The sequence below is a fragment of the Gasterosteus aculeatus genome, chromosome 1, assembly GCF_964276395.1.
Source record: "Gasterosteus aculeatus chromosome 1, fGasAcu3.hap1.1, whole genome shotgun sequence".
In the NCBI taxonomy this organism is placed as follows: Eukaryota; Metazoa; Chordata; class Actinopteri; order Perciformes; family Gasterosteidae; genus Gasterosteus; species Gasterosteus aculeatus.
In genome coordinates, this window is record NC_135688.1 from 27,694,436 (window position 1) to 27,714,309 (window position 19,874).

The 19,874-nt window shown below is 48.4% G+C and overlaps 2 protein-coding genes across 3 annotated transcripts in view; both read right to left on the bottom strand.

The window, feature by feature from the left end:
• Window positions 1–3,612, bottom strand: part of LOC120823921 (sodium/potassium-transporting ATPase subunit alpha-1) — a 15,386-nt gene extending 11,774 nt beyond the window's left edge. The window contains exon 1 of the mRNA XM_040184396.2: window positions 3,351–3,612. Within this exon, the coding sequence (XP_040040330.2) occupies window positions 3,351–3,362 (12 nt within the window). The 5' untranslated portion in view covers window positions 3,363–3,612. The remainder of the gene's footprint in view (window positions 1–3,350) is intronic.
• Window positions 3,613–6,342: 2,730 nt separating this feature from the next.
• Window positions 6,343–18,845, bottom strand: LOC120823906 (sodium/potassium-transporting ATPase subunit alpha-1). 2 transcript variants are annotated; one of them, XM_040184383.2, is made up of 23 exons: window positions 18,445–18,845; window positions 17,997–18,107; window positions 14,966–15,025; window positions 13,566–13,667; window positions 13,336–13,437; window positions 13,137–13,250; window positions 12,890–13,024; window positions 12,633–12,750; window positions 12,241–12,509; window positions 11,856–12,164; window positions 11,307–11,441; window positions 10,883–11,075; window positions 10,615–10,790; window positions 10,393–10,529; window positions 9,824–9,974; window positions 9,572–9,740; window positions 9,309–9,463; window positions 9,089–9,212; window positions 8,853–8,998; window positions 8,639–8,769; window positions 8,284–8,385; window positions 7,470–7,561; window positions 6,343–6,524 (listed from the first exon to the last, which is right to left on the bottom strand). In XM_040184383.2, exons 1-23 carry the CDS (start codon window positions 18,454–18,456, stop codon window positions 6,496–6,498), a joined length of 3,072 nt encoding a protein of 1,023 aa, XP_040040317.2. In that variant the 5' UTR covers window positions 18,457–18,845; the 3' UTR covers window positions 6,343–6,495. The 2 variants fall into 2 exon arrangements, with proteins under 2 accessions (XP_040040317.2, XP_077957088.1); XM_078100962.1 differs by having other exon boundaries at window positions 9,089–9,463; window positions 18,445–18,786.
• Window positions 18,846–19,874: the final 1,029 nt, after the last annotated feature.

The following is a 19,874-nucleotide window of genomic DNA, read 5'->3' on the forward strand; positions in this document are numbered from 1 at the left end:
CGAGCTCGACAGCGACGCGCTCATTAGGGATCCTGATCCGGCCGAGCGGTGGGAAGAAACTGGACTTTGTACGGGAAAACTGGCCACAATTTATGCGAGAACGGGACTCAGAGAAACCCTTCGGCTGGCTCAACGAACCAGTCTCCACGAATAGCAATCCATCCCCGAAAACACACCCGTCGGTTTACTGCCTTATTTCCTCGCCTGAGAGAACAACGCCCTGCGGGCTCAAACCAGCATCACAGGAGAGCGGCTGGTCAAGCGCCCGCATATTTTAAAGCACTTTTTTTTTTCGCACAGGCAGGGTGAATTCCTATGGACCGCCCTCCCGGGTGCCAGCGGGGTCTTTAGCCAGACCCACAAGCTGTTCCTTCAACTGTGCCGCCCCCCCCCTCTCACACCCGCGCAGTCCTGCTGGGACCCGGTTGCTAACAGCGACTATTGACACGCCATTCATCAGTTATGTGAATGGACAGAGTCAAGTATTGTAGCCCCCGTGTCCCCCCTTTCACTCTCCTTTACTCGTCCATTTCTCTTTCCACTTCCACACGTTTTTCTCTCTCTTTCTCCCCCCGGTTTACCGTGAAAAGAAAGCATGTTCATTTAACACTCCCATCACGTCCTGAGCTACTTTCAGCTTTCTCCCGATGAATCAATGGTCTCCTTGTTGGAAACTTTGCAGGCGCTTTTTTTTTTTTTTTTTTTTTAAACAGAGTGACGCAGGACCCCCTCGGACACAAAGAACCGCCGTCTGCTCGCTGAGTGTTGGTTTGTCGTGTGAACGCGGCGTCCCCGGGCTCCTTCCCTGGCACGATGATCGCGGTCATCCGTGAATGCAAAAACGCCCGTTTACACAGTGTTGCAGTTAAATACACCGAGATCAAAGATCTCATGTCATTTTACGAGACACGGCCACGTATTGTCCTCCCTGGAAGAACGCTCGCGGCGAGCTGCTCTCTGTGTGCTGAAACGAGTCGTTGAAGATGAAGCGACAGCTCTGGACTGAATGGACCAGTAGACCGACGGCTCTCGTTTCCTCCACCAGCCCAGACACCGTAGTGATTCCACGAACAGACTACTTTCAGCCGTCCACCTGGATTATGGCAAACGTCCCCATGTAGGAGACGCATGGACAGAGAGACGGTGTCCTCCTGCAGTCGTATTGCTCAATACGACCGTTTCACTTCTGCGGAGCAAAGAGCCGTCACAGAAAACAAACGCTGCGGCTAAAGCAGAAGAGGAGAGGAAGAGAAAATGATAGAGGGTGTGGGGGGGGAAGGAAAACGATGGATGAAACAAGGCGCAACCAAGAGGCGAAAGGAAGTGAAGGGGGAAAAAAAGGGAGAGAAGAAGAGAGGGAGTTCGGTCACAGACGAGAGGGTGGCGTGTGACAAAAGCCCCGGTTAATACACAATGACTGCCGAGCGGAAAGAATGTTAAATCCTCAGAGAGAGAGAGAGAGAGAGAGAGAGAGAGAGAGAGAGAGAGAGAGAGAGAGAGAGAGAGAAAACAGGTACAAACACGGAGGGAAACAGGCTGTGAAGAATGGATGTGAAGGTGCGGTGCCCCTTTGGCTGGGATGAAATGTGGCTGAGGGGCCGACATGCCAGGTCAGCTCTCCGTGGGGGGGCGGGTGTGTGTGTGTGTGTGGGGGGGGGGTAGGGGGGGGGGGTCGAGTGTTGCCATCTCTGAGCAGGCAAAACCTCCAGTGAGGAATCGACCATCTCTGTTCTGCCAAAAGAAATATGCCTTTAAATGTCTCTAAAGATGTGCACACTTCAGACGACGACACGCAAGTGAGACGCTGTCTGCCCCCCCCCCCCCCCCTCGACTTTATGATTGAGTCAATAAGGGAAACGAAGGTACGTTGATTCAGGAGAGATGGTGAAATATTGAGCTGGACAAACTGAATATTGCCCTTTAGCGACAGCCGCTCTCCGGATGTCTGGGAGCAGAGTTGCCCAACGGTGGCAACTCTTGGCTCCCACTAATACCCCCCCCCTCCCCCCCTCCCTCCCTTCTGAAGCAATAAATCCCTGCATTCAGCGCTCTCCTTTCCTACGTTTATTGCACTGTGCTGCCGGCGTAATGAGCAAACACTGGGAAACATGAAAATAATAAGTCGTGTTCAACCCGTTTCCAACCCGCGCTCATTTTCACTCCCCCCGATTCTCCTCCATTAAAAGACACCTCGTCTCCCTGCCTCCCCTTCCATCTCCATCAGCATCCATCTCCTCCAAGTTTGGCCATCTGTTTGTGCCAACACTGAATGTACAAGAGGAGAGAAGGGGGGGGGGGGGGGGGGGAGGGGGGAGAGGAGGGAGTTTGGGTGGGGACAGTACATGGCTATCATCATATATGAATATAAAGAACGCAGCAGCAGCAAAAAAAAAAATATGAATGAGTGTCACGGTGGAAAGAAGAAGCCATTCTGCCTCCCGCCAGATCTCTCGCTCCATCGTTCTCTCCCTGCGTCCGTCTCTCCATCGCTCGCGGGCTGAATCCGTAACGAGTGTTTCCGTTGCTGCAGGGTGTGGCGACCATGGAGATTCCACTTTTGTCTCTTACAATTTCGGTTTTGAGGAAAATAACACAACAATAACAGAAGGGCTGCTGGTGGATCGTCCTTTTCACAGGAGGCCACTTCTCGAAATGTCACGCTGAGTGGAAAGAACGCTGCTTCACAATAAATACATCTGAATTCAATATTTTACAACACAAACCATTGAAAGAAAACTCCGCCTGCTGCGAAGCGGAAGAAAAGGTAGAAGGAAAGATGGAGATCTGGAAACTCTACATGACAGTGTTTCAAATAAAACTACTTTCAGAATATGCTCATGTTGAATTGCATTTCGATTACACGATCAACGATCTGTCAGTGATGGATTACTGCGTCACATGGTGCAAAACAAAAGCTGCAAAATGGGGGTTGGAAAGGTTTGGGAACGGAAATAATTGTCATTTTTTTCTTTAACTTTTAAACCAACGGGGAAGCTTAAATGTGACGTGACGACACAAACAGACCGGGACTCGAACTACGGGTGAAGTTAAAGTGAGAAGCGGTACATAACGGTTCTGACGGCCGTCCCGAACGACGCGGCTACTTCCGTTAGCCTGACGTAGTGTGGGTGAAGTCACATTCTCTCGTGGGGTTTTTTGGGGGGGGGGGGGAACGGAAGTCCTCAAAAGTACTCCAGAGAGGACCGGCGGCTTTTCTCAACACGTGCGGTTCTCCGTGAAGGCATCGATCCGGTGGAACCACTTGTTGTTCTCAGCGGCACAGCTCGATAAACCCCTTTAGTCCCAATAAGAACAACATGGAGTGAGACAAAGACAACGTTTATACTCACTCCTCGCCCCATGGTGCCTAAGACGCGGACGCAGGTCTTCCCACTTCAAGTAAAGTTGAGGCACACAAATCCACCGTAAAAGTGTGTCCGCCGCAAAATATCAAAATAAAACAATATTCCCGGATGTGCCCGTTATTTTTATTTTTTTTAATATATTTTTTTGTTTGGGTTTTATTTCTCTGTCCGAAAAGGACACACATCCGAGCTCGGGGGCCACCGCGGCAGACTCCCCAGCATTTATAGACGGCGCTCCTTCCGCTGTGACGTCGACGCCGTTTGCCATGGTAACCACATGGATGGAGGCGGGGCGTTCACCGTTATGGGGCGGGGTTTTTCTCTCTTTTTTTTCCCAGTTGGTCATGCAGCACACACACACACGCGCACGTGGACACACGGAGAGCACGAGACGTTCACCATGGATGGGCAAAACCGCACACAAATAGGAATCAAATACAAATAAATGATCAATAACTAAGACCATATTAAGGAAAAATATTAAGGTTGTGCAGCATCTCTAAAACTAAACATATACCTTGTTGTTTGCTTAAACTGAGTATAAAAAATGAAAGGTTGCCAACAAGTCCTTCTATCGCCTGGTTGCCTGGCAACGGCTCCAAGCTATGAAATAGTTTGGCACACAGCCCCAAGTAAACCTGAGTGAGTAGAGGTGCTGCTCGGCGGGCCTCTTCTCGCATGCGCACACACACACACACACCTCTGTATCCATCACATCTGTATCTCGCCCAGCCTAACAGCCTGGTTCACAGGCACCTCCCTCCCCCTGCTACTCTGACAAAGTTGTTGTGTGTTGATAGTGAGTAGACAACTTCTACTTTTCCTCCAACATTTATGACCGTCTTCACTGTTCCTGGGCTGCAAATAGTACAACTCTGAATTGCTGCCAACTCCAGGATGCACGCTGACCTCCCAACCCCCCTGCAGAGAGGGAAGTTGGAAGGAGGGAGGCTGCAGCTGTCTGTGCAGAGACCCCATTGATTATCACATTAGAGCCACGCTAGCACGTTTAGCTGTACTGAGGCCAAGCTGCAGCAGCAGGAGCTCCTAAACCCTTTTACCCCACAACACGAACGAGAGATTTGGCCTTTCATCCCTGGATCTACGCCTGGAACCAGAAAACCCCCAGCGACTTGTTGTCTGCACTGCAGAAGAGGAGGACTCTGCCTTACCTGCACCAGGCAGACTTCTATCTGAGCTTTTCCAACAAAACAGGTGAGAAGAAACCCACTTTTCTAACCGCTTAAACTCCTGCCATTGCTCTGAAAGCAATGAAGAGGGCTTAGCCAGGATGAGTCCACTTTTGGAGTGCTATTGTCCCGCGATAGGACGACTGTAATACGATTCTAATAGAGTGTATCAGTCGGCCCGGAGGGCGATCTGTCAAACCAGAGACTGAGGATGCGGCGACGGGAGGGTTTCACCGTAAGGATCTCCCCTATCTCCAGCTCGAAAGGTCCTTTCTGTTACGTGATGCAAACAAAAAAGAGGAACAATACACAGATCAAACAAAAGCATGATTCGACAAACCTGTTCACAGGTTGACCTGTGAACAGGTGTGTGTGAGTACGTTCAGACACACACACACAAACACACGCGCATGGTACATTATCTACAACCTATATTTTTGCTTTGGTGGTTGTATTCACATCCATGTATGTGTGTGGCATCAGTGTAGCCGTAGCTGCTCTATAAATAGCCCAGATTTTATTTAGATGTTGGAGAGGAAGAGGGTGAGTGAGAGTTGCCATAGCAACAGGCACGTCCAGGGGGCCCTGCTTGTGAGGATGAAGGTATGATAATTGTGTGTCTGTCTGCCCCCAAATCATCTCAACTGAACTGTGTTATCGACATGTCAACTAAGTACAAAAATAATAACATCCCCTGAAGGTCCCCTCACAACAATTTATGAATCATAATACGGTGATCAATTACACGCCTTGAACGCTTGTGCCCGCGTACATCAATAACCTCTATTCTCTCTTCCTTCCCCTCGTCACATTGATTCACTGTCACCGCCCGCCAAGCTCGCTCTCCTTCTGCCTCTTTCCTCCACATCCCTCCATCCCTTTGTGTCTCACACTGGCATCATCCACCGTGAAAGAAATCAGCCGTGAGTCCGCAGCGACCACCGCTGCCCCGCTGCCCCGATGCCCCGATGCCCCGAGTGCATTTCATCAGCCTGAAATGCACCGAGGGCAGTTTACACAATGCTCTCTGCTTACATTCTGCCTACAAGCTCAAGAGCTTTTCTGAGTGTGTGTGAAGCGGGTCATCTATGATCAGGTTGGCATGACGATAGCGTTCAGACACGCGCAGACACACACACACACACACACACACACACACACACAGACACACACAGAAGGGCTGACAGGGCAGGGGGCGTTCATAATGACCAAGGTAAACACAAAGTAGATTGCATTAGAGTGGTCTCAGTTCATTTTCAATGAGGGCCTGTTTGCATTAGCAATCCATCGCAAATGTCACTGTGGCAGAGATTTGAGATAACGGACACACACGCACGCACGCGCACACACACACTCACACTGCTCGGACATGCTTTTTGTTAACATCGGTTTAGTAAAGATAAAATTGTGGGAAAATAAAGATAAAGAAATAGAAGATAACACTGATTATTCAATCATTGTGATGATGAGTGCTTTACTAACACTCACATTTGATTTAATTTGACCTTTTTAGATATTTTATACAAGCTGCTCATTAGCTCTGTGAAGTGTGAATGATTGTCTTCATCGTAATTGTTTTATTCTATGTTCCAGAGGTGAAGTTTAGGAACTGTGGAGGTGGATAATCCCGCTGGACCTCGCTCACTGGTACACACGGTATCTACTGAGCCTTGAAGCAACATCCTGTGTCACATCCCTGAAAAGATGTTTTTAGCCTCCAACGGTCTGAGAAGCAGCAACAGAAGTCAGTGCAAAAACAAACAACAAATTCCCAACTAGCATCAATGTACAATAGTACGGAAATGTTTTATTGTGAATTACATATACATCAAAATATTCTTATTTCGTCCATGCTTTGTGTTTCTGGCGTCTGACTGACGTATTAGACAAATATGTAACATGGCAGTAAAACAACGGTGGAACACTGGCTGTGCGTCGACTCAGTAGTATGTCTCCATCTCCACCCAACCTAGAAACCAAAAGAGACAGAATTAGGGACAAGGGTTTTGGGACGGCTTTGCCCCACATTTTCTCCTGGTTGTTGGTTCACAGTCCAATAAAAAGGGAAGGAGGACTTTGCGCTCAGAAGACATCACATTGCGCGTTGACGGACAGAGACTCATAGAAAATAAAAGCTGATCAGAGAGCGAGAGCAGGACGCGTCTGGAGTTCAGAGCAGAGACTTTCTCGGCGACGCCACACAAACAGATGAGACCTTCGGGGACAGGGGGGGCTGCTCATGATGACGACGTTCTCCCTAAGGCCTCACATGTGACTAAATATAAACTACAGAAGGAACTGAAGCTTGGGTTGCATCATTGCACGTACGCACAAGTCGGGTTTAAAAAATAATCTGGAGGAGAGATAGCTTTGGCCGGCGTACTTAGTGGAAACCTCAACATGTAAACTATGTGTGTTGGTCTGTGGCACATTATTCACTGGGATGTTCACTGATCTGTGCTGTGAGGCTCAGCAGACACACAGCTGCACCACAGTCAGCCCTGCATGCAGGTCCTGCTCAGCTGCGTGGGTGGAGCGAGGCATTGACTCTGGCAGGGTTGAGGGGGGAAAACCCACTGGGTCTCGCCATCTGCCACAGTTCACTGGTCTGTGTGCAGGCAGGAATGAGGGACACGTGCAGTGGAACAGGCGCGGGGGCATCCTCACAGCTCGTGCTTAAAGCACACGCCGCTGCTCCCGCTCTCTGTACTGCACATCAGACTGACGGACCTTACAGAACACTTCCACATCGGGGGGGAGGAGGGTGGGGGGAATAGTTTGATCATGTTCAGTCACCAATGAAGTCTGGTGGTTGGTATTTTTGTGTTTTAGTATCTTGGGATCTTGGTCAATTTGAAATAAATTACATTTGCCCCATATTGCATGTATTCAGCACATTAAGTAAAGGTCTTACCGCCTGGGTTGCGTCTGAGGATATATCTTCTGCCTTCATCATACAGGAAGATGAGGAGGGAGTAGGGGAAGGCACAGAACCACCAGCATGGCCTAAGGTGTGACACCGACAGAGATGTGATGTTGAAATGATTCGCTGTAAATACTGTACATCTAGACAATTCATTTCCATATCAGCATGTAAATTGAGAAGTAAAAAAAACAGAAATGAAAGAAAGAAATAAAACAAAGACGCAGGCCGCAGATGAGACAGAAATGGAGACAGATATATGATTAATTGGGAGAATAAACTCAAGGAGAGGACGCGGTTATTTAAACATCAGCAACCGCTCGAGAAGAGAACGGTGAGTGGGAGGGTGAGGAGTTGGAAGAGACAGACACAAATAAGATGAAGAGTTGGCAAGGAAGCAAGGAGGGTGGAGGAAGACGAAAGGGAATAACGAGGTGAAGGAGACGTCAGTTAATGAGCCTCTCGGCTTCCAAAGCATCTCATGGGGGAATTACTGGTGACACTACGTACTAGAGACTTAATCCACACTTTTTAAACAAGGTAAAACAGATGAAAAGGCCCTTTTTCACATGAGATTACAGGCAAAACCATATCAAAGCAGCGCCTGATCGTCAAGGAGCGTCTGGGAAGTGCAGTGAATGCCAGTAAATTAACAGAAAATAGGATTTCATGCATTAGCGCGTTAAAAAGGATTATTAAAGTGTTAATTACAAGGATGTAACATTAACATATAAACATAACACAGAATTGTGTTGGGTAAATATCACAGATTGCGTATAAGATTGTCTGTGCAGGTTTTACTCACTTGAGAGGGTACATTCTGAGGGCAATGTCCATGCCCGGACAATATGACAGGAAAGCAGCCAGAGCGGTCTCCTCAAACAGTCCAAAGATGAGGATACGGTTCCTGTGGGAGCAAAGAGTCAACACCGTTGGACCTAGAAGATTCTATACTGACTCTTGAGGCTATAAAGCTATCAAATAATTATAAGTACACTCAAAGAAATCCCTCTCAGATCATTTAGTGCTTTGTGAAGTCTAAATAAGGTTTTGGGGACATTCTATTGCCTAAAATGGCCTTGGATAGAGTTGTAGTTTTATACAGTACAAAGTACATCATTTAACACTACGCATCGGTAGCTGTGTGCACGTGTACGTACTTCATTCCCTGTTGCAGGATGGAGTTCCTCCTGGTCTTACAGATGATCAGATCGGCCCACTGGACGACCACGATACTGACGAAGAAAGCTGTGTGGCATGTGAACTCTACGATCTTTCTGCGCTCGTACGTCTGCAGGATGGAGACGGAGACAGAAATTAGAACGAGTCCTCGCATCGAATGAGGGCGTTGTTTAAAACACGGTCGTGACGCACCCACTGCTGTCCGTAGCTGTCCTCCAGGTCGTTCACCATTTTGTCGTCCCACAGCACTCTGATCCCCAGCAGGTCATTGGGGAGGAAACCGTTTTCAGCCAGGATCACAAAGTATGTGAAGAAGCCGGCTGTGGCCTGCATCATTCCTAAAAGACAAGAAGCACTTTGACGGATCTGTTTCTGGCGCAGCGTTGCCCACGATTTAGAAAAAGCACCAGACGATCCCTCCCGCTTACCGATCTGTCCGTAGGCGATGCTGATGAGCCTCTCGTTCACCAGCTTGTCTGTTTTGGGGTTTCTGGGCTGTCGCTTCATGATGTCGCTCTCGGCTTCTTCATAAGCCAGGGAGATGGCGGGGACCTGGGAGACGAAGAGTAAATAAAAGAAAAGTCTGTTAGGTATTTTTGATCTGTGGGTTGGACAAAGATTTTTTAGAAAAGTCTTTAATTGCGTCACCATGTCGGTTCCCAGGTCAATGCAGAGGATGGTGACGGTTCCCAGGGGCAGGGGGATGTTGGCGATGATGAAGAGGAGGAAGGGGGAAATCTCGGGGATGTTACTGGTTAGAGTGTAGGCGATGGACTTCTTCAAGTTGTCAAAGATCAGACGGCCTGAGAAAGGGATTGAAAAGTGAATGTAGCGAGGAGGAGAATCAAGGCGTCACCCATGTTCCCGTATTTATTTCTGCAGGTTTAAGGAGCCCGGGCGTCAAGTCTTACCTTCTTCCACCCCAGTCACGATGGAGGCAAAGTTGTCGTCCAGCAGGATCATGTCGGCGGCCTGCTTGGAGACGTCGGATCCGGCGATGCCCATAGCGACACCGATGTCGGCCTTCTTCAGAGCGGGAGAGTCGTTCACGCCGTCGCCTGTCACGGCCACAATGGCTCCCTGCGGAGACGGAGGAGAGGCGCCTTGAGCCTAGGAAAATAGACGTCGCTGACGGTTTGTTTCTTACAGGCTGTGACGCTCACCTGTCTCTGGCAGCCCTCCACAATGATCAGTTTCTGCTGCGGGGAGGTTCTGGCGAAGACGATTTCAGTGTGGTGCTTGAGCACGTTGTCGAGCAGCTCGGCGGTCATTTCCTTAAGCTCACCACCGTGGACGACACAGGCCTTGGCATCCCTGAGGAGAAGATCACAGCGGCATTAGGACAACAGATGTAACCCCACATCCTGGATACGTGAGGGGAACTGAGAATGGGCTATAACCACAGGAATGCGGAGAGGAACGCTAACCCTAACCCTAAATGAAACAGGACTTCCCTTGATAAATTTCAGACGATCAAACTGTTTCACTAGCAGCTTTCATATTTTATCTTACTGTGTTAATTGTAAAAAAGCTTCCTTGTAATAAATTGTTCTAAGAGGTGACCTTTTTCCTTCACAAGTAGCCTGAGCCTTTTCCCAGGATTTGTATTGTTTTTGGTCTCTTTTTTTTTATGTATGTGTTTAGGGAGGATTAAGAAAATCGGCTTGCTATGAGACACTAGATTGATTTGTCTGAGTGGATTTTGGAATATTCACTCAGAACAAAGACTAACCTGGGGTTGACCTCTGACACCGGTACATTGAGGCGGGCGGCGATGTCTTCAACCGTCTCGTTGCCTTCAGAGATGATACCCACTCCCTTGGCGATAGCTTTGGCTGTGATCGGGTGGTCTCCTGTCACCATGATAACCTGAAGAGAAGACGAGTATCAGCACAGGAAGCGATCGTGTTTTTGGTCTTGAAGTGACACGTCCTGCACAAATAAAAAGACTCGCCTTGATTCCGGCGCTCCTGCATTTGCCGACGGCATCGGGCACGGCGGCACGAGGAGGGTCGATCATGGACATGAGGCCGATGAAGCAAAGATTCTCAGTGGGGAAGTTCACCTCCTCCGTGTCAAAAGCAAAGTCCTCTGGGAACTGGTCGTCAGGCAGGTTGAAGTGGCAAAAGCCTGAGCGAGATGGGAAGAAAATGCTTCTCATGTTATTTTTTCTCCAGCAGCGTCGGTCAGACGGGAGGCCGTGGCCTAGAGCTGCGTCCTACCCAGCACTCTCTCTCCAAGTCCTCCCAGCTCGACGTAGGCGTTCTGGAAGGCGTCTTTCAGCTCGTCGTCCAGAGGCTGCTCTTTGCCTTGCAACATGATGGTGGAGCAGCGGTCCAGAATCCTCTCGGGGGCGCCTTTCATCACCAGCAGCAGCTTGGTCTCTCCCGGAGTCGGGTTCTTGTGGACGGAGAGCTGGGGGACAAGAGGAAGGCTGGACTTAAAACCCCAAATCACGCTGGAGCCCATTCCTCAAAAACTGGTAGATGGGAGACATGAACCCAACCACTAGAGGGCGCATATCAACATTTCCCTCTATTACCACTGCACAATAGCTTGGTTCTTAGGGAATGTATATCTGCATTTAACCTGCAGTGACAGGTTGAAGACACATGGAGGCTATGGGAAACTCTGAGGGTTGTTTACCTGATATTTGTTGGTGGAGTTGAAGGGGATTTCGGCAATCTTGTCATATTTGTCTCTCATGTTGCCGACGGGTCCACAGCACAGCTCAATACACTTGAGCAGGGCGGCTTCTGAGGCGTCGCCGGCTACGTCTCTCTGTGGATTCAAGCAAAGGACAAAAAGTTAGATCACACGACATCTGACAAGGACCAACTTTTGTTTGTGATTTACACATTAAGATATAAATCATGGGTTCAGGTTTCCATGAGTTTATAAACTATAACAATGTGCACAATGACTGAGCAGGTGGATAAGACCTAAACTGCAATCATTCATTCCAAAAACAGTCAACACTAAGTTCGCATTAGGAATAAATCAATGCGTCTGTCCTATAAGACCTATAATTATATTGATTGCTTTAATAAAGATTTGTAGTGCAGTTTGCCATCATTTTATTTTCCAAAAGGCTTCTTGCCAAGATTCTGCTTCGTGCTTGTGTACGAGGGATGGTGTTGCACACAAAGCCAGTGGTATCTTCCTCCAATGGTGAAACATTTGCACTCTTTTCACCTTCAGGATGGGAATGTTGGACTGCTCTGCCAGGAAGACGGCGCGGTTACACAGCCCGGCAATTCGGGCCAGAGCGTTCCAGGTGGCAGAGCTCTTGTCAAAGGAGGCGCCGCTCTGGTTCTCCGTGGTGTCGGCCTCGTGGATCTGGTTGTCGAACCACATGTGGGCCACGGTCATCCTGTTCTGGGTCAGGGTGCCGGTCTTGTCGGAGCAGATGGTGGAGGTGGAGCCCAGGGTCTCCACAGCTTCCAAGTTCTTCACCAGGCAGTTCTTCTTGGCCATGCGCTTGGCGGTCAGGGTCAGACACACCTGGAGACAGAATCAAGTGTCTCAGTCTTTGAATGTCCTGAAGATGAGACTCGGGGACAAACGGGGGAGAACTCACGGTGACGGTGGCCAGGAGACCTTCTGGCACGTTGGCCACGATAATGCCGATGAGGAAGATGACGGCCTCCAGCCAGCCGTACCCGAGGATGAGCGAGAGGACGAAGAAGGAAACACCCAGGAAGACGGCCACGCCTGTGATGATGTGGATGAAGTGCTCGATCTCCTTGGCGATGGGAGTTTTGCCGCCATCCAGACTGGACGCCAGGGTGGCGATGCGACCCATGACGGTGTGGTCTCCGGTGTTGATGACGACGCCTCTGGCTGTACCTGGGGAGAGCAACCGGTCGTCTCCATAAAAAGCCCTTTCACAAGCTGCATTTTCGCGCATATAATCTAAATAAATCAGTACACAATGGACACCTTTGTGTCGTGTATTTGTTATTTCTCTACCTTCAACACAGTTGGTGGAGAAGAAGGCAATGTTCCTGGTCTCCAGCGGGTTGTCGTTGGAGAAGTCAGGAGTACGAGTCTGAGGCTCTGATTCACCAGTCAGAGAGGAGTTGTCCACCTGAGGCAGGGAGAAGGAAACCACGAATGAAACACCAAAAACATCCAAGTGGGAGTGACATAATGTCTATGGTGATACTGAAAAACTAAAAACAAGTATTTCATATCGTTAGTGCTCCAAAAGCCTGTGAGGTACGGACCTTGCAGCCACTAGCAGAGACAATCCGCAGGTCCGCAGGGATCCGGTCTCCACCTTTCACCTCCACCAAATCCCCAATCACCACCTCCTCAGCGTTGATGCTCTTCTTCTCGCCGTCACGGAGTACCAGAGCTTGCTACGAGGCCACGGGGGAAATATATTTTTACGGTCAATTCCAGGACAACCGGATTACAGACCTTATTTTATCCTCAGATTGTGCAACACGATGTGACGCATTAGAAACTCACCTGTGGCACCAGGTTCTTGAAGGAGTCCATGATCTTGGAGCTCTTGGCCTCTTGGTAGTAGGAGAAGCAGCCGGTGATGATGACGACCGCAGAAAGCACGACGCCCAGGTACAACTGCAGCAGGGGAGAGAAGACTCGGTCAGTTAATCTTTGGCCGCATTAACCTCTTCATCTTTCACCTCTAGCAAAGACCCCTCACGTTATCGTTGGCCGGTTCGTCTTCTGAGGCCGCCTGGATACCGTAAGCCAGGAAGCAGAGGAGGGCGCCAATCCACAGCAGCATGGAGAAACCACCAAACAGCTGGAAAACCACCACAAAACAACACGCAAGCTTCAAGACACGGACGGCTTTCTCAGTCAATTTACATCATTTGCATTGGTTTGCAAAACAGGCGTCTGTGGCCCTCCTGACTGAAGAGGTGCCTTTACCTGTTTACAGAACTTGACCCATTCAGGCGTTGTGGGGGGAGGTGTGAGGGCGTTTGGCCCGTCTCTGGCCAGGATCTCTTTTGCTCTGGAGTTGGAAAGACCCTTAAAAGAGACATAAAAAAAGATTGAGTTTGTGTGTGCGAGGTTATGTTGAGGCGTTAACAGAGGAAAAACCTGTGAGTCCTGTTCTTTGCTCTGCTACTCTACAGCTCCAGTACATGGACGAGTCAGAGGGACGTTACATGCCAAACTGTTTTATTTGCTAAACATTCTTAAGGAGGTAGGGGATTAAAGTTTGAAACATAAACATCAGCGACCACAGGAGGAAATAGCCCAGTAATCTTACAATTACTGCTTCCTCTTTGCTTACTTCTGTGCAATTAGAGAGCAGAACGCCATCGTTTACAGCTCATGATAAGGAAAGAGATGTAGCACAATGGGGGGACGACGAGAGAATCGTGATGCATCTATTATCGAGCCGTGCGTTCAAATGTAAAAAAGGGGGAAGTGGGACTGAAGGACAGCCTGGTTGTTTTCTTGTTGGTTGAGTGCTGCTAGTCTAAAAGTCAGTTTTTTGTTAGCCGCCATAAATAAGGTCTGTGGTTAGCACATGCTTAAGAGATTTGAATGTTTTCTTCCTTCGTCACGTCAGTACACGAGCCTTTTTCGCCACGAACCGTCTTAAATAAAGGCAAGTAGACCAGTCCTCCTTTAGCTTGGAGCCATCGAGTCATGTGACACGGGTGCCGCAGTAGTTCTTTCGCTATTTGCCGTTCAGTGTTGTGTGCTTGTGTTTGCCTCATATTTTCTGCAATAATCCCAACGCACAATGCCGTTGGGTTTTAGTGGAGGGAACCGGAGCGATGCTAACTTCCGGGGTGGCGCTCTATAAGAACGATGTTGCTGTGTGAATGAAGCCTTTGTTGTGGGTCAAACTCATATAGATCAGATTTCAGAGGATAATCAGCACCAGTGGAGCATTTGGGCTCTACTGGGTTATGTAACAGGATTTTGAGTGTGATGAAGACTACGGTGCAAACATGGAAATTACATTTCGTGCAGCAGCTGAGTTTCCCCCATAACTCTTTCCTTCCTGCCTCAATAGCAATATCTGGTGCTATCCTGCCATGCCGAGATAGCACCAGATATTGTCCATTGTTTTGAGTAAAATGCAAAATATCTTCATGAACACACACCACAGGGATAGAGGGATTTGTTTGAACTGTCCCATTAAAATCCCTTCTCTCACGTTACTATTTTACTCTAATCTGACACGCATGTATGCAAGGCAAAGTGGGTTTGTGCTTTAGCTACCCTGCAGCTCACACACACAAACCATCACACACACACACACACACACACACACACACACACACACACACACACACACATGTACTCACCCTGGCTAGATCGGTCCCATACTTTCTGTGGAGTTCGTCCAAGGTTAACTTGTGATCGTCCTATGGAAAGAGAGAGAGAAAGAGAAAGATTGAGAGACATTTGAAACCTGCAGATATTTCTCCTTTGAGGATTAAACAATGAGCTGTCAGGTCCTACAGAGGGACACGGGGAACATACAGATAACCAGGCAAAATCTGTTCAGGATTACCGACGCACGGCGGTCCGCGCGGCGCGAGGATTAGTCAAAGCGGACGGTGGAGTAAAACAAAGGGCTGATTGAAAACTCGCAGCCAAACGGAAGCGGCGGGACGATTTGATCTGAAAAGGCGCCGTTGCAGGTGATCGACTGTCCATAGAGTCTATTATATTGATCCAGTAGCAATATGTTTTTTTTTTTTTAATGAATGGAGAAAATAAAAATAACAGCAAATGAACAACCGGTGAATCTGGCCCATTGGTGCGCCCACACCGGTCGTTGAATGCTGCCTACAGCGAGACAATGAATAGCGATTCTTCCAGCATGATCTGAATAATCTGTGAATATTTGACCCCCACCTTTCAGTTATATTTTCATTCTGTGAAAAAACGAAGTGTTGTGATCTCCAGTGAGTGAAAGATCTGCAGTGAAGAAGCCGATGCCGGTTTACCCACATAAGTGGCACATTCTTGTAGTGGCTGACATGGTGCAGGATTCCCCGTTTCAGTAAGAGACTACTTTTCCATGAAATCAAATCGTTATATGAATGCAAATGTTAAATGTCACGACGTAGTAATTTGTTTAACTTTGTTCTATGAACAACGTTTGTCTAAAAGCAGACTTTCCTTTTACAATGTGCACATTTCCTGTCAGAAATGGCAGCTTTGTTCTCAGCTGCTGCTCGGCCATCGCCCACGAATGAATGAAGCATCAGTTCACTCCACTCACTGAGGCCACTCACTGAGGCACAGTGTTTTGTAGGTTAACATTCACCTCTTAAAGCACAACGCCGCACATCCACTGCTTTGAATATGCACGAGACCTGTGTGAAGTCAAACATTTGCATTATGGCAACTTGCACTCAATTGTGTAGTCTCTTATGAGTCTTTCTACATTCTCACTAAACGGCCGGAGGAGGGAGTTCAACTGCCACCGTATAATAAGCAGAGCAAAGGGCTCCATGCCGGTGATGAAGCGCTATCGCATGGCTCCGCGCTACTTTTCCCCGGTTGTCAGCAGTTCTTCTGAAGCCCGGGGAGGATTTCTTCCCTGGCTTTGATATTGCGGCTCATAAACACACACATGCTTAAATAATGATGGGACTGCCCGACACACGGGCTTGTACTAATTTCTCCGGGCCGCCATCGATGTTGAACTCAAATTGCATACGGTTCTATATTTGGCCTTCTCTGCTGGACTCATTTTTCTAAAATCACAGGCCGCTATGTGTTGCTACAGGAATGTTCCGCTGGACTTTGACGCCTTCATTAATTGCGCAACGGTGCAAACATGGAGGTGCAATAATGATTGACACGCTGGCTTCATGGGCTCCTCAGAGACACACATTGACACTTATTATTGCTTTACTGCTTCCCAATATGCGATTGTTCCCTGCGGCTCTTTCTTTGTGCCCAAAGTCAAACCTCGGGGAGACATGAAGCGCGTGGGGAGACGCAATGAAGACACGACTTGCCGCTAATTGCAGAAAATAATACGCTAGGTCAAGGAGGTCACGGCATAGAGGCGATACCGTTGCTATGGCATTGAGATGTCCTTCAGCGGCAGCAGACTTTGAGCTCTAGTTAAGACGCACCGACAACAATAATCATTAATATGTCACCGAATATTATTACCTTATGACCTACGGTACTCTGCGACCCCGAGTGACATTGTGCGGTTGCAGAAAGACCTGCTCTAATGCAACAATTAATTATTAAACTGCAGACTAACGCGAATCACGTTCATAAAGTTGGGACCTTTAAAAAAAGTTACTTTAGTTCAGCAATAAACTGACAGCGGCAATCGACCTTCACTTGATGACCTTGTGAAAGTCGAAGAGCCGTCACATCTCTTACCAGACAAAATGGTGGAAAAGGATTATTATTATTATCAAATCATTAGCACAAGTTCACTTGAGTCGACTGAGGGCCTTGAGATGACCTTGACATCTGAATCTGCCTCTTTGTGAGCTGACCTTCTGAAGGACGCTACCCTGGAACATAAGGGACGCTTTGTCTTAGTCACATTTTCGGGTGGTTTGTAGACTACCATACAAGAAGACACAACTTTGTCAAACGTATATCGGCTTCTACAATTAACATACAGTGGGCGGTTTGATGTCGTTCACTTGAATGATGAACTTAAGAGGATGAACTTAAGGCAAGAGGGCCTCGCTGACCTTGTGAAATGACCTCTGCCAGCTACAGGCCGAGAAAACAACCAGCTGACACAAGTGGAAATTTGACTGTTTGACACAGGAAAACCGCCTACACCCCAATGCACGCTCCTCCACTACTCTGCATATTTCTGTGCGTCCAGAGCAGCAGTTTTGTGTCTGCGTGACAAAAAACAAACTTCACATGATCTAAGAGTTTGAAAGCAACAGCATCAGATTAATTAGATGTTTACAGGGTTCATATGTTCTGGGAAACGGACGGCCATGATGACAACAGAGCCTCTGACTGGCGTGGAAAACTAATCTAGATAAGCATGACTTAGAAGTTAAGTACAGCTATGAACTCCTTAATAACATGTGACAGCACATGCAGGCGTGTAAGTAGCAATCTTTATAAAATACGGGGCAGACGGCAACCTCTCATGTGACCGAGGTCACAGCAGAGGTTTGTCTCGGTCGTAACCGTTTCCCCGCCTTGACCGATGGCGGTGATCTACGGCGTTAACGCGGCCGGGTTAGAGCTGTCACTAAGCGCCAGGCGAACAATGTGCACGACAGGACAATGGCTGCTAAACAAGGTCTACGCCTGTTCCTCCCGATTACAACCCTAAGAAGTAAATTATAGCCGCAGTCCTTTTACATTTGCTTGTGTACTCACCAGGTCAACTTCTTTCTTCAGTTCTTCCATATCCTTCTTCCCTTTTTCTTTCTTCGATTTCTTCCTCCCTCCATCTGAGGTTGGTGCCAATTTGTACTCATCTTTCCCTCTCTGGATTGAAGAAAGTAAGAAAACGTGAGCCTCTGAACAACAGCTCTCGAGCTTCCTCATATGCTGCACCAGCGCAGAGCGGTGTCAACTTTGCTGTTCAAACATGCTGTAAAACATGTGTTAATCATTCTTAGACGGGTTGCGAATGACTCACAAATATCCCCAATATGAAAAAAGAAGAGACTTTGAAAACTGTGAACCAAAGGAAAGAGAAAGCATACACAGCGGATTAACCAACAACGTGAAGAAAACTCTGTCTGATCTGGAACCAGCTTAGCCGTAGCCTACAGACTCTCAAAGGACTAGTCCAAAACATGTGACGAAGCTCAATACTTACTCCCAGCCCCATGGTTGCAATGCAAGTGTGAGAACACTCAATCCAATTGTCTTTTTAAATTGCAACTTTCCTACTCCGCCTCTCTCTCTCTCTCTCTCTCTCTCTCTCTCAGCCCGGAGTCTTCCGCACTCTCCAGAGCAGAGAAGATAGGTTGCCTTGCATCAGAATACTTTTATACCCACTGGTGGCTCACCTGCCATGGGAGGAGGAGGAGCTCGGCGGGGGAGGGGGCCGGGAAGGGGAAAAACTGGACAGGTGAGTGGCGGCGTGGGGGAGGGAGGGGGTGTTACTGGGAATAAGGCATGCAGCGGTGGAGGAGGACTACGGGGGAGAGGGGAGGGGTTGGTCTTGCTCAACTTCCCTGTTTTGTTCTCACCGCTTCCGTTCCACTTCCCTCCCTCTCTCTCGTTCTCCCCCCTCCCCCTCTCCCCCCCTCCTCCCCTCCCCCTCTCTTTTCCATTTGCTTACATGCAACAGGTAGTTGGTTTGTGAAGCCAAACGCCCCCGCCCTGCAGAGGGCATCGGCCCGGGGTCGCTTAGTTTACAGTACAAACAGGGAGGAACGAATGAAAATACGTACGTAGTGGATAGTGGAGAAATGAATGAGAGAGTTTCCAGGTGAAAGTCCCGTCCCTCAGGTGACTGACTACAGAGCGATGAGCGATAACTCAGACGCAGAAAGAAAAAGGGCAAGAAGCTGATTAAAACAGACATTTTCCCAAGAGGACCTGGGAGAAAGGTTGAACGAAACCTCGTAGCGGAGATAACAAGAGGAATGCAAAGGGAGGAATCCTTGAGCTTTCCCTCTGGAGGTCAACGTGGCTGTAAAAAAAACACCTTGTAATTGATCCAGCCGCCGTTCCACCTCATTAAAAGTCCCAAACTGGAATGTCTCTCACAATGCAAGCACATGGTGTTTAGATAGTACACTGTTGGCTGAGGGGGATTAATACACATTCATTATCCACAGAAACGCACGTAAATCCGATTTGAGACCCAACTCGTGCACAAGCCTTCAGGTGAGCTTCGGGTTCACCTGCTACTGACTCAGGAAATGGATATTAATGCGTGTTTAATTGGTCGAGGAGATCCACTATCAGGAACCAAACTATTTGCAGCTGCAAGCATTCGCCCCACCTTGGTGCTCTAAAGTGAAGCCATAAAGTGTAACTGAGAGGGTTTGGAATGAATGATTGAGTCACACGAAGCCTTCCCCGTGTCCTTGAACACACAGAGGGATTTCTCCCCCGGTCATCAAGCCGGTACGGAAAAGCCAAACCCCAGAAATTACTACGGCACGCATATATTCACTCGGGAGACGTAGCGAACAAAGGGTCGACCTTTTATCCAAGGCCGCCACCTTAGCTTGTGACCCTCAAGTCACTTACAAAACCAAGAAGCTTTCCTGTTCACTGCACCTCAGGGGAGGA

What these genes read in the sequence shown, in the direction of transcription:
- LOC120823906 (XM_078100962.1), bottom strand. An exon ending in ACTCCACCAACAAATATCAG is followed by an intron (nt 11,076 to 11,306) that starts GTAAACAACCCT and finishes CTTGTCCCCCAG; the next exon opens with CTCTCCGTCCACAAGAACCC. An exon ending in CATCGCCTACGGACAGATCG is followed by an intron (nt 8,999 to 9,088) that starts GTAAGCGGGAGG and finishes CTTGTCTTTTAG; the next exon opens with GAATGATGCAGGCCACAGCC.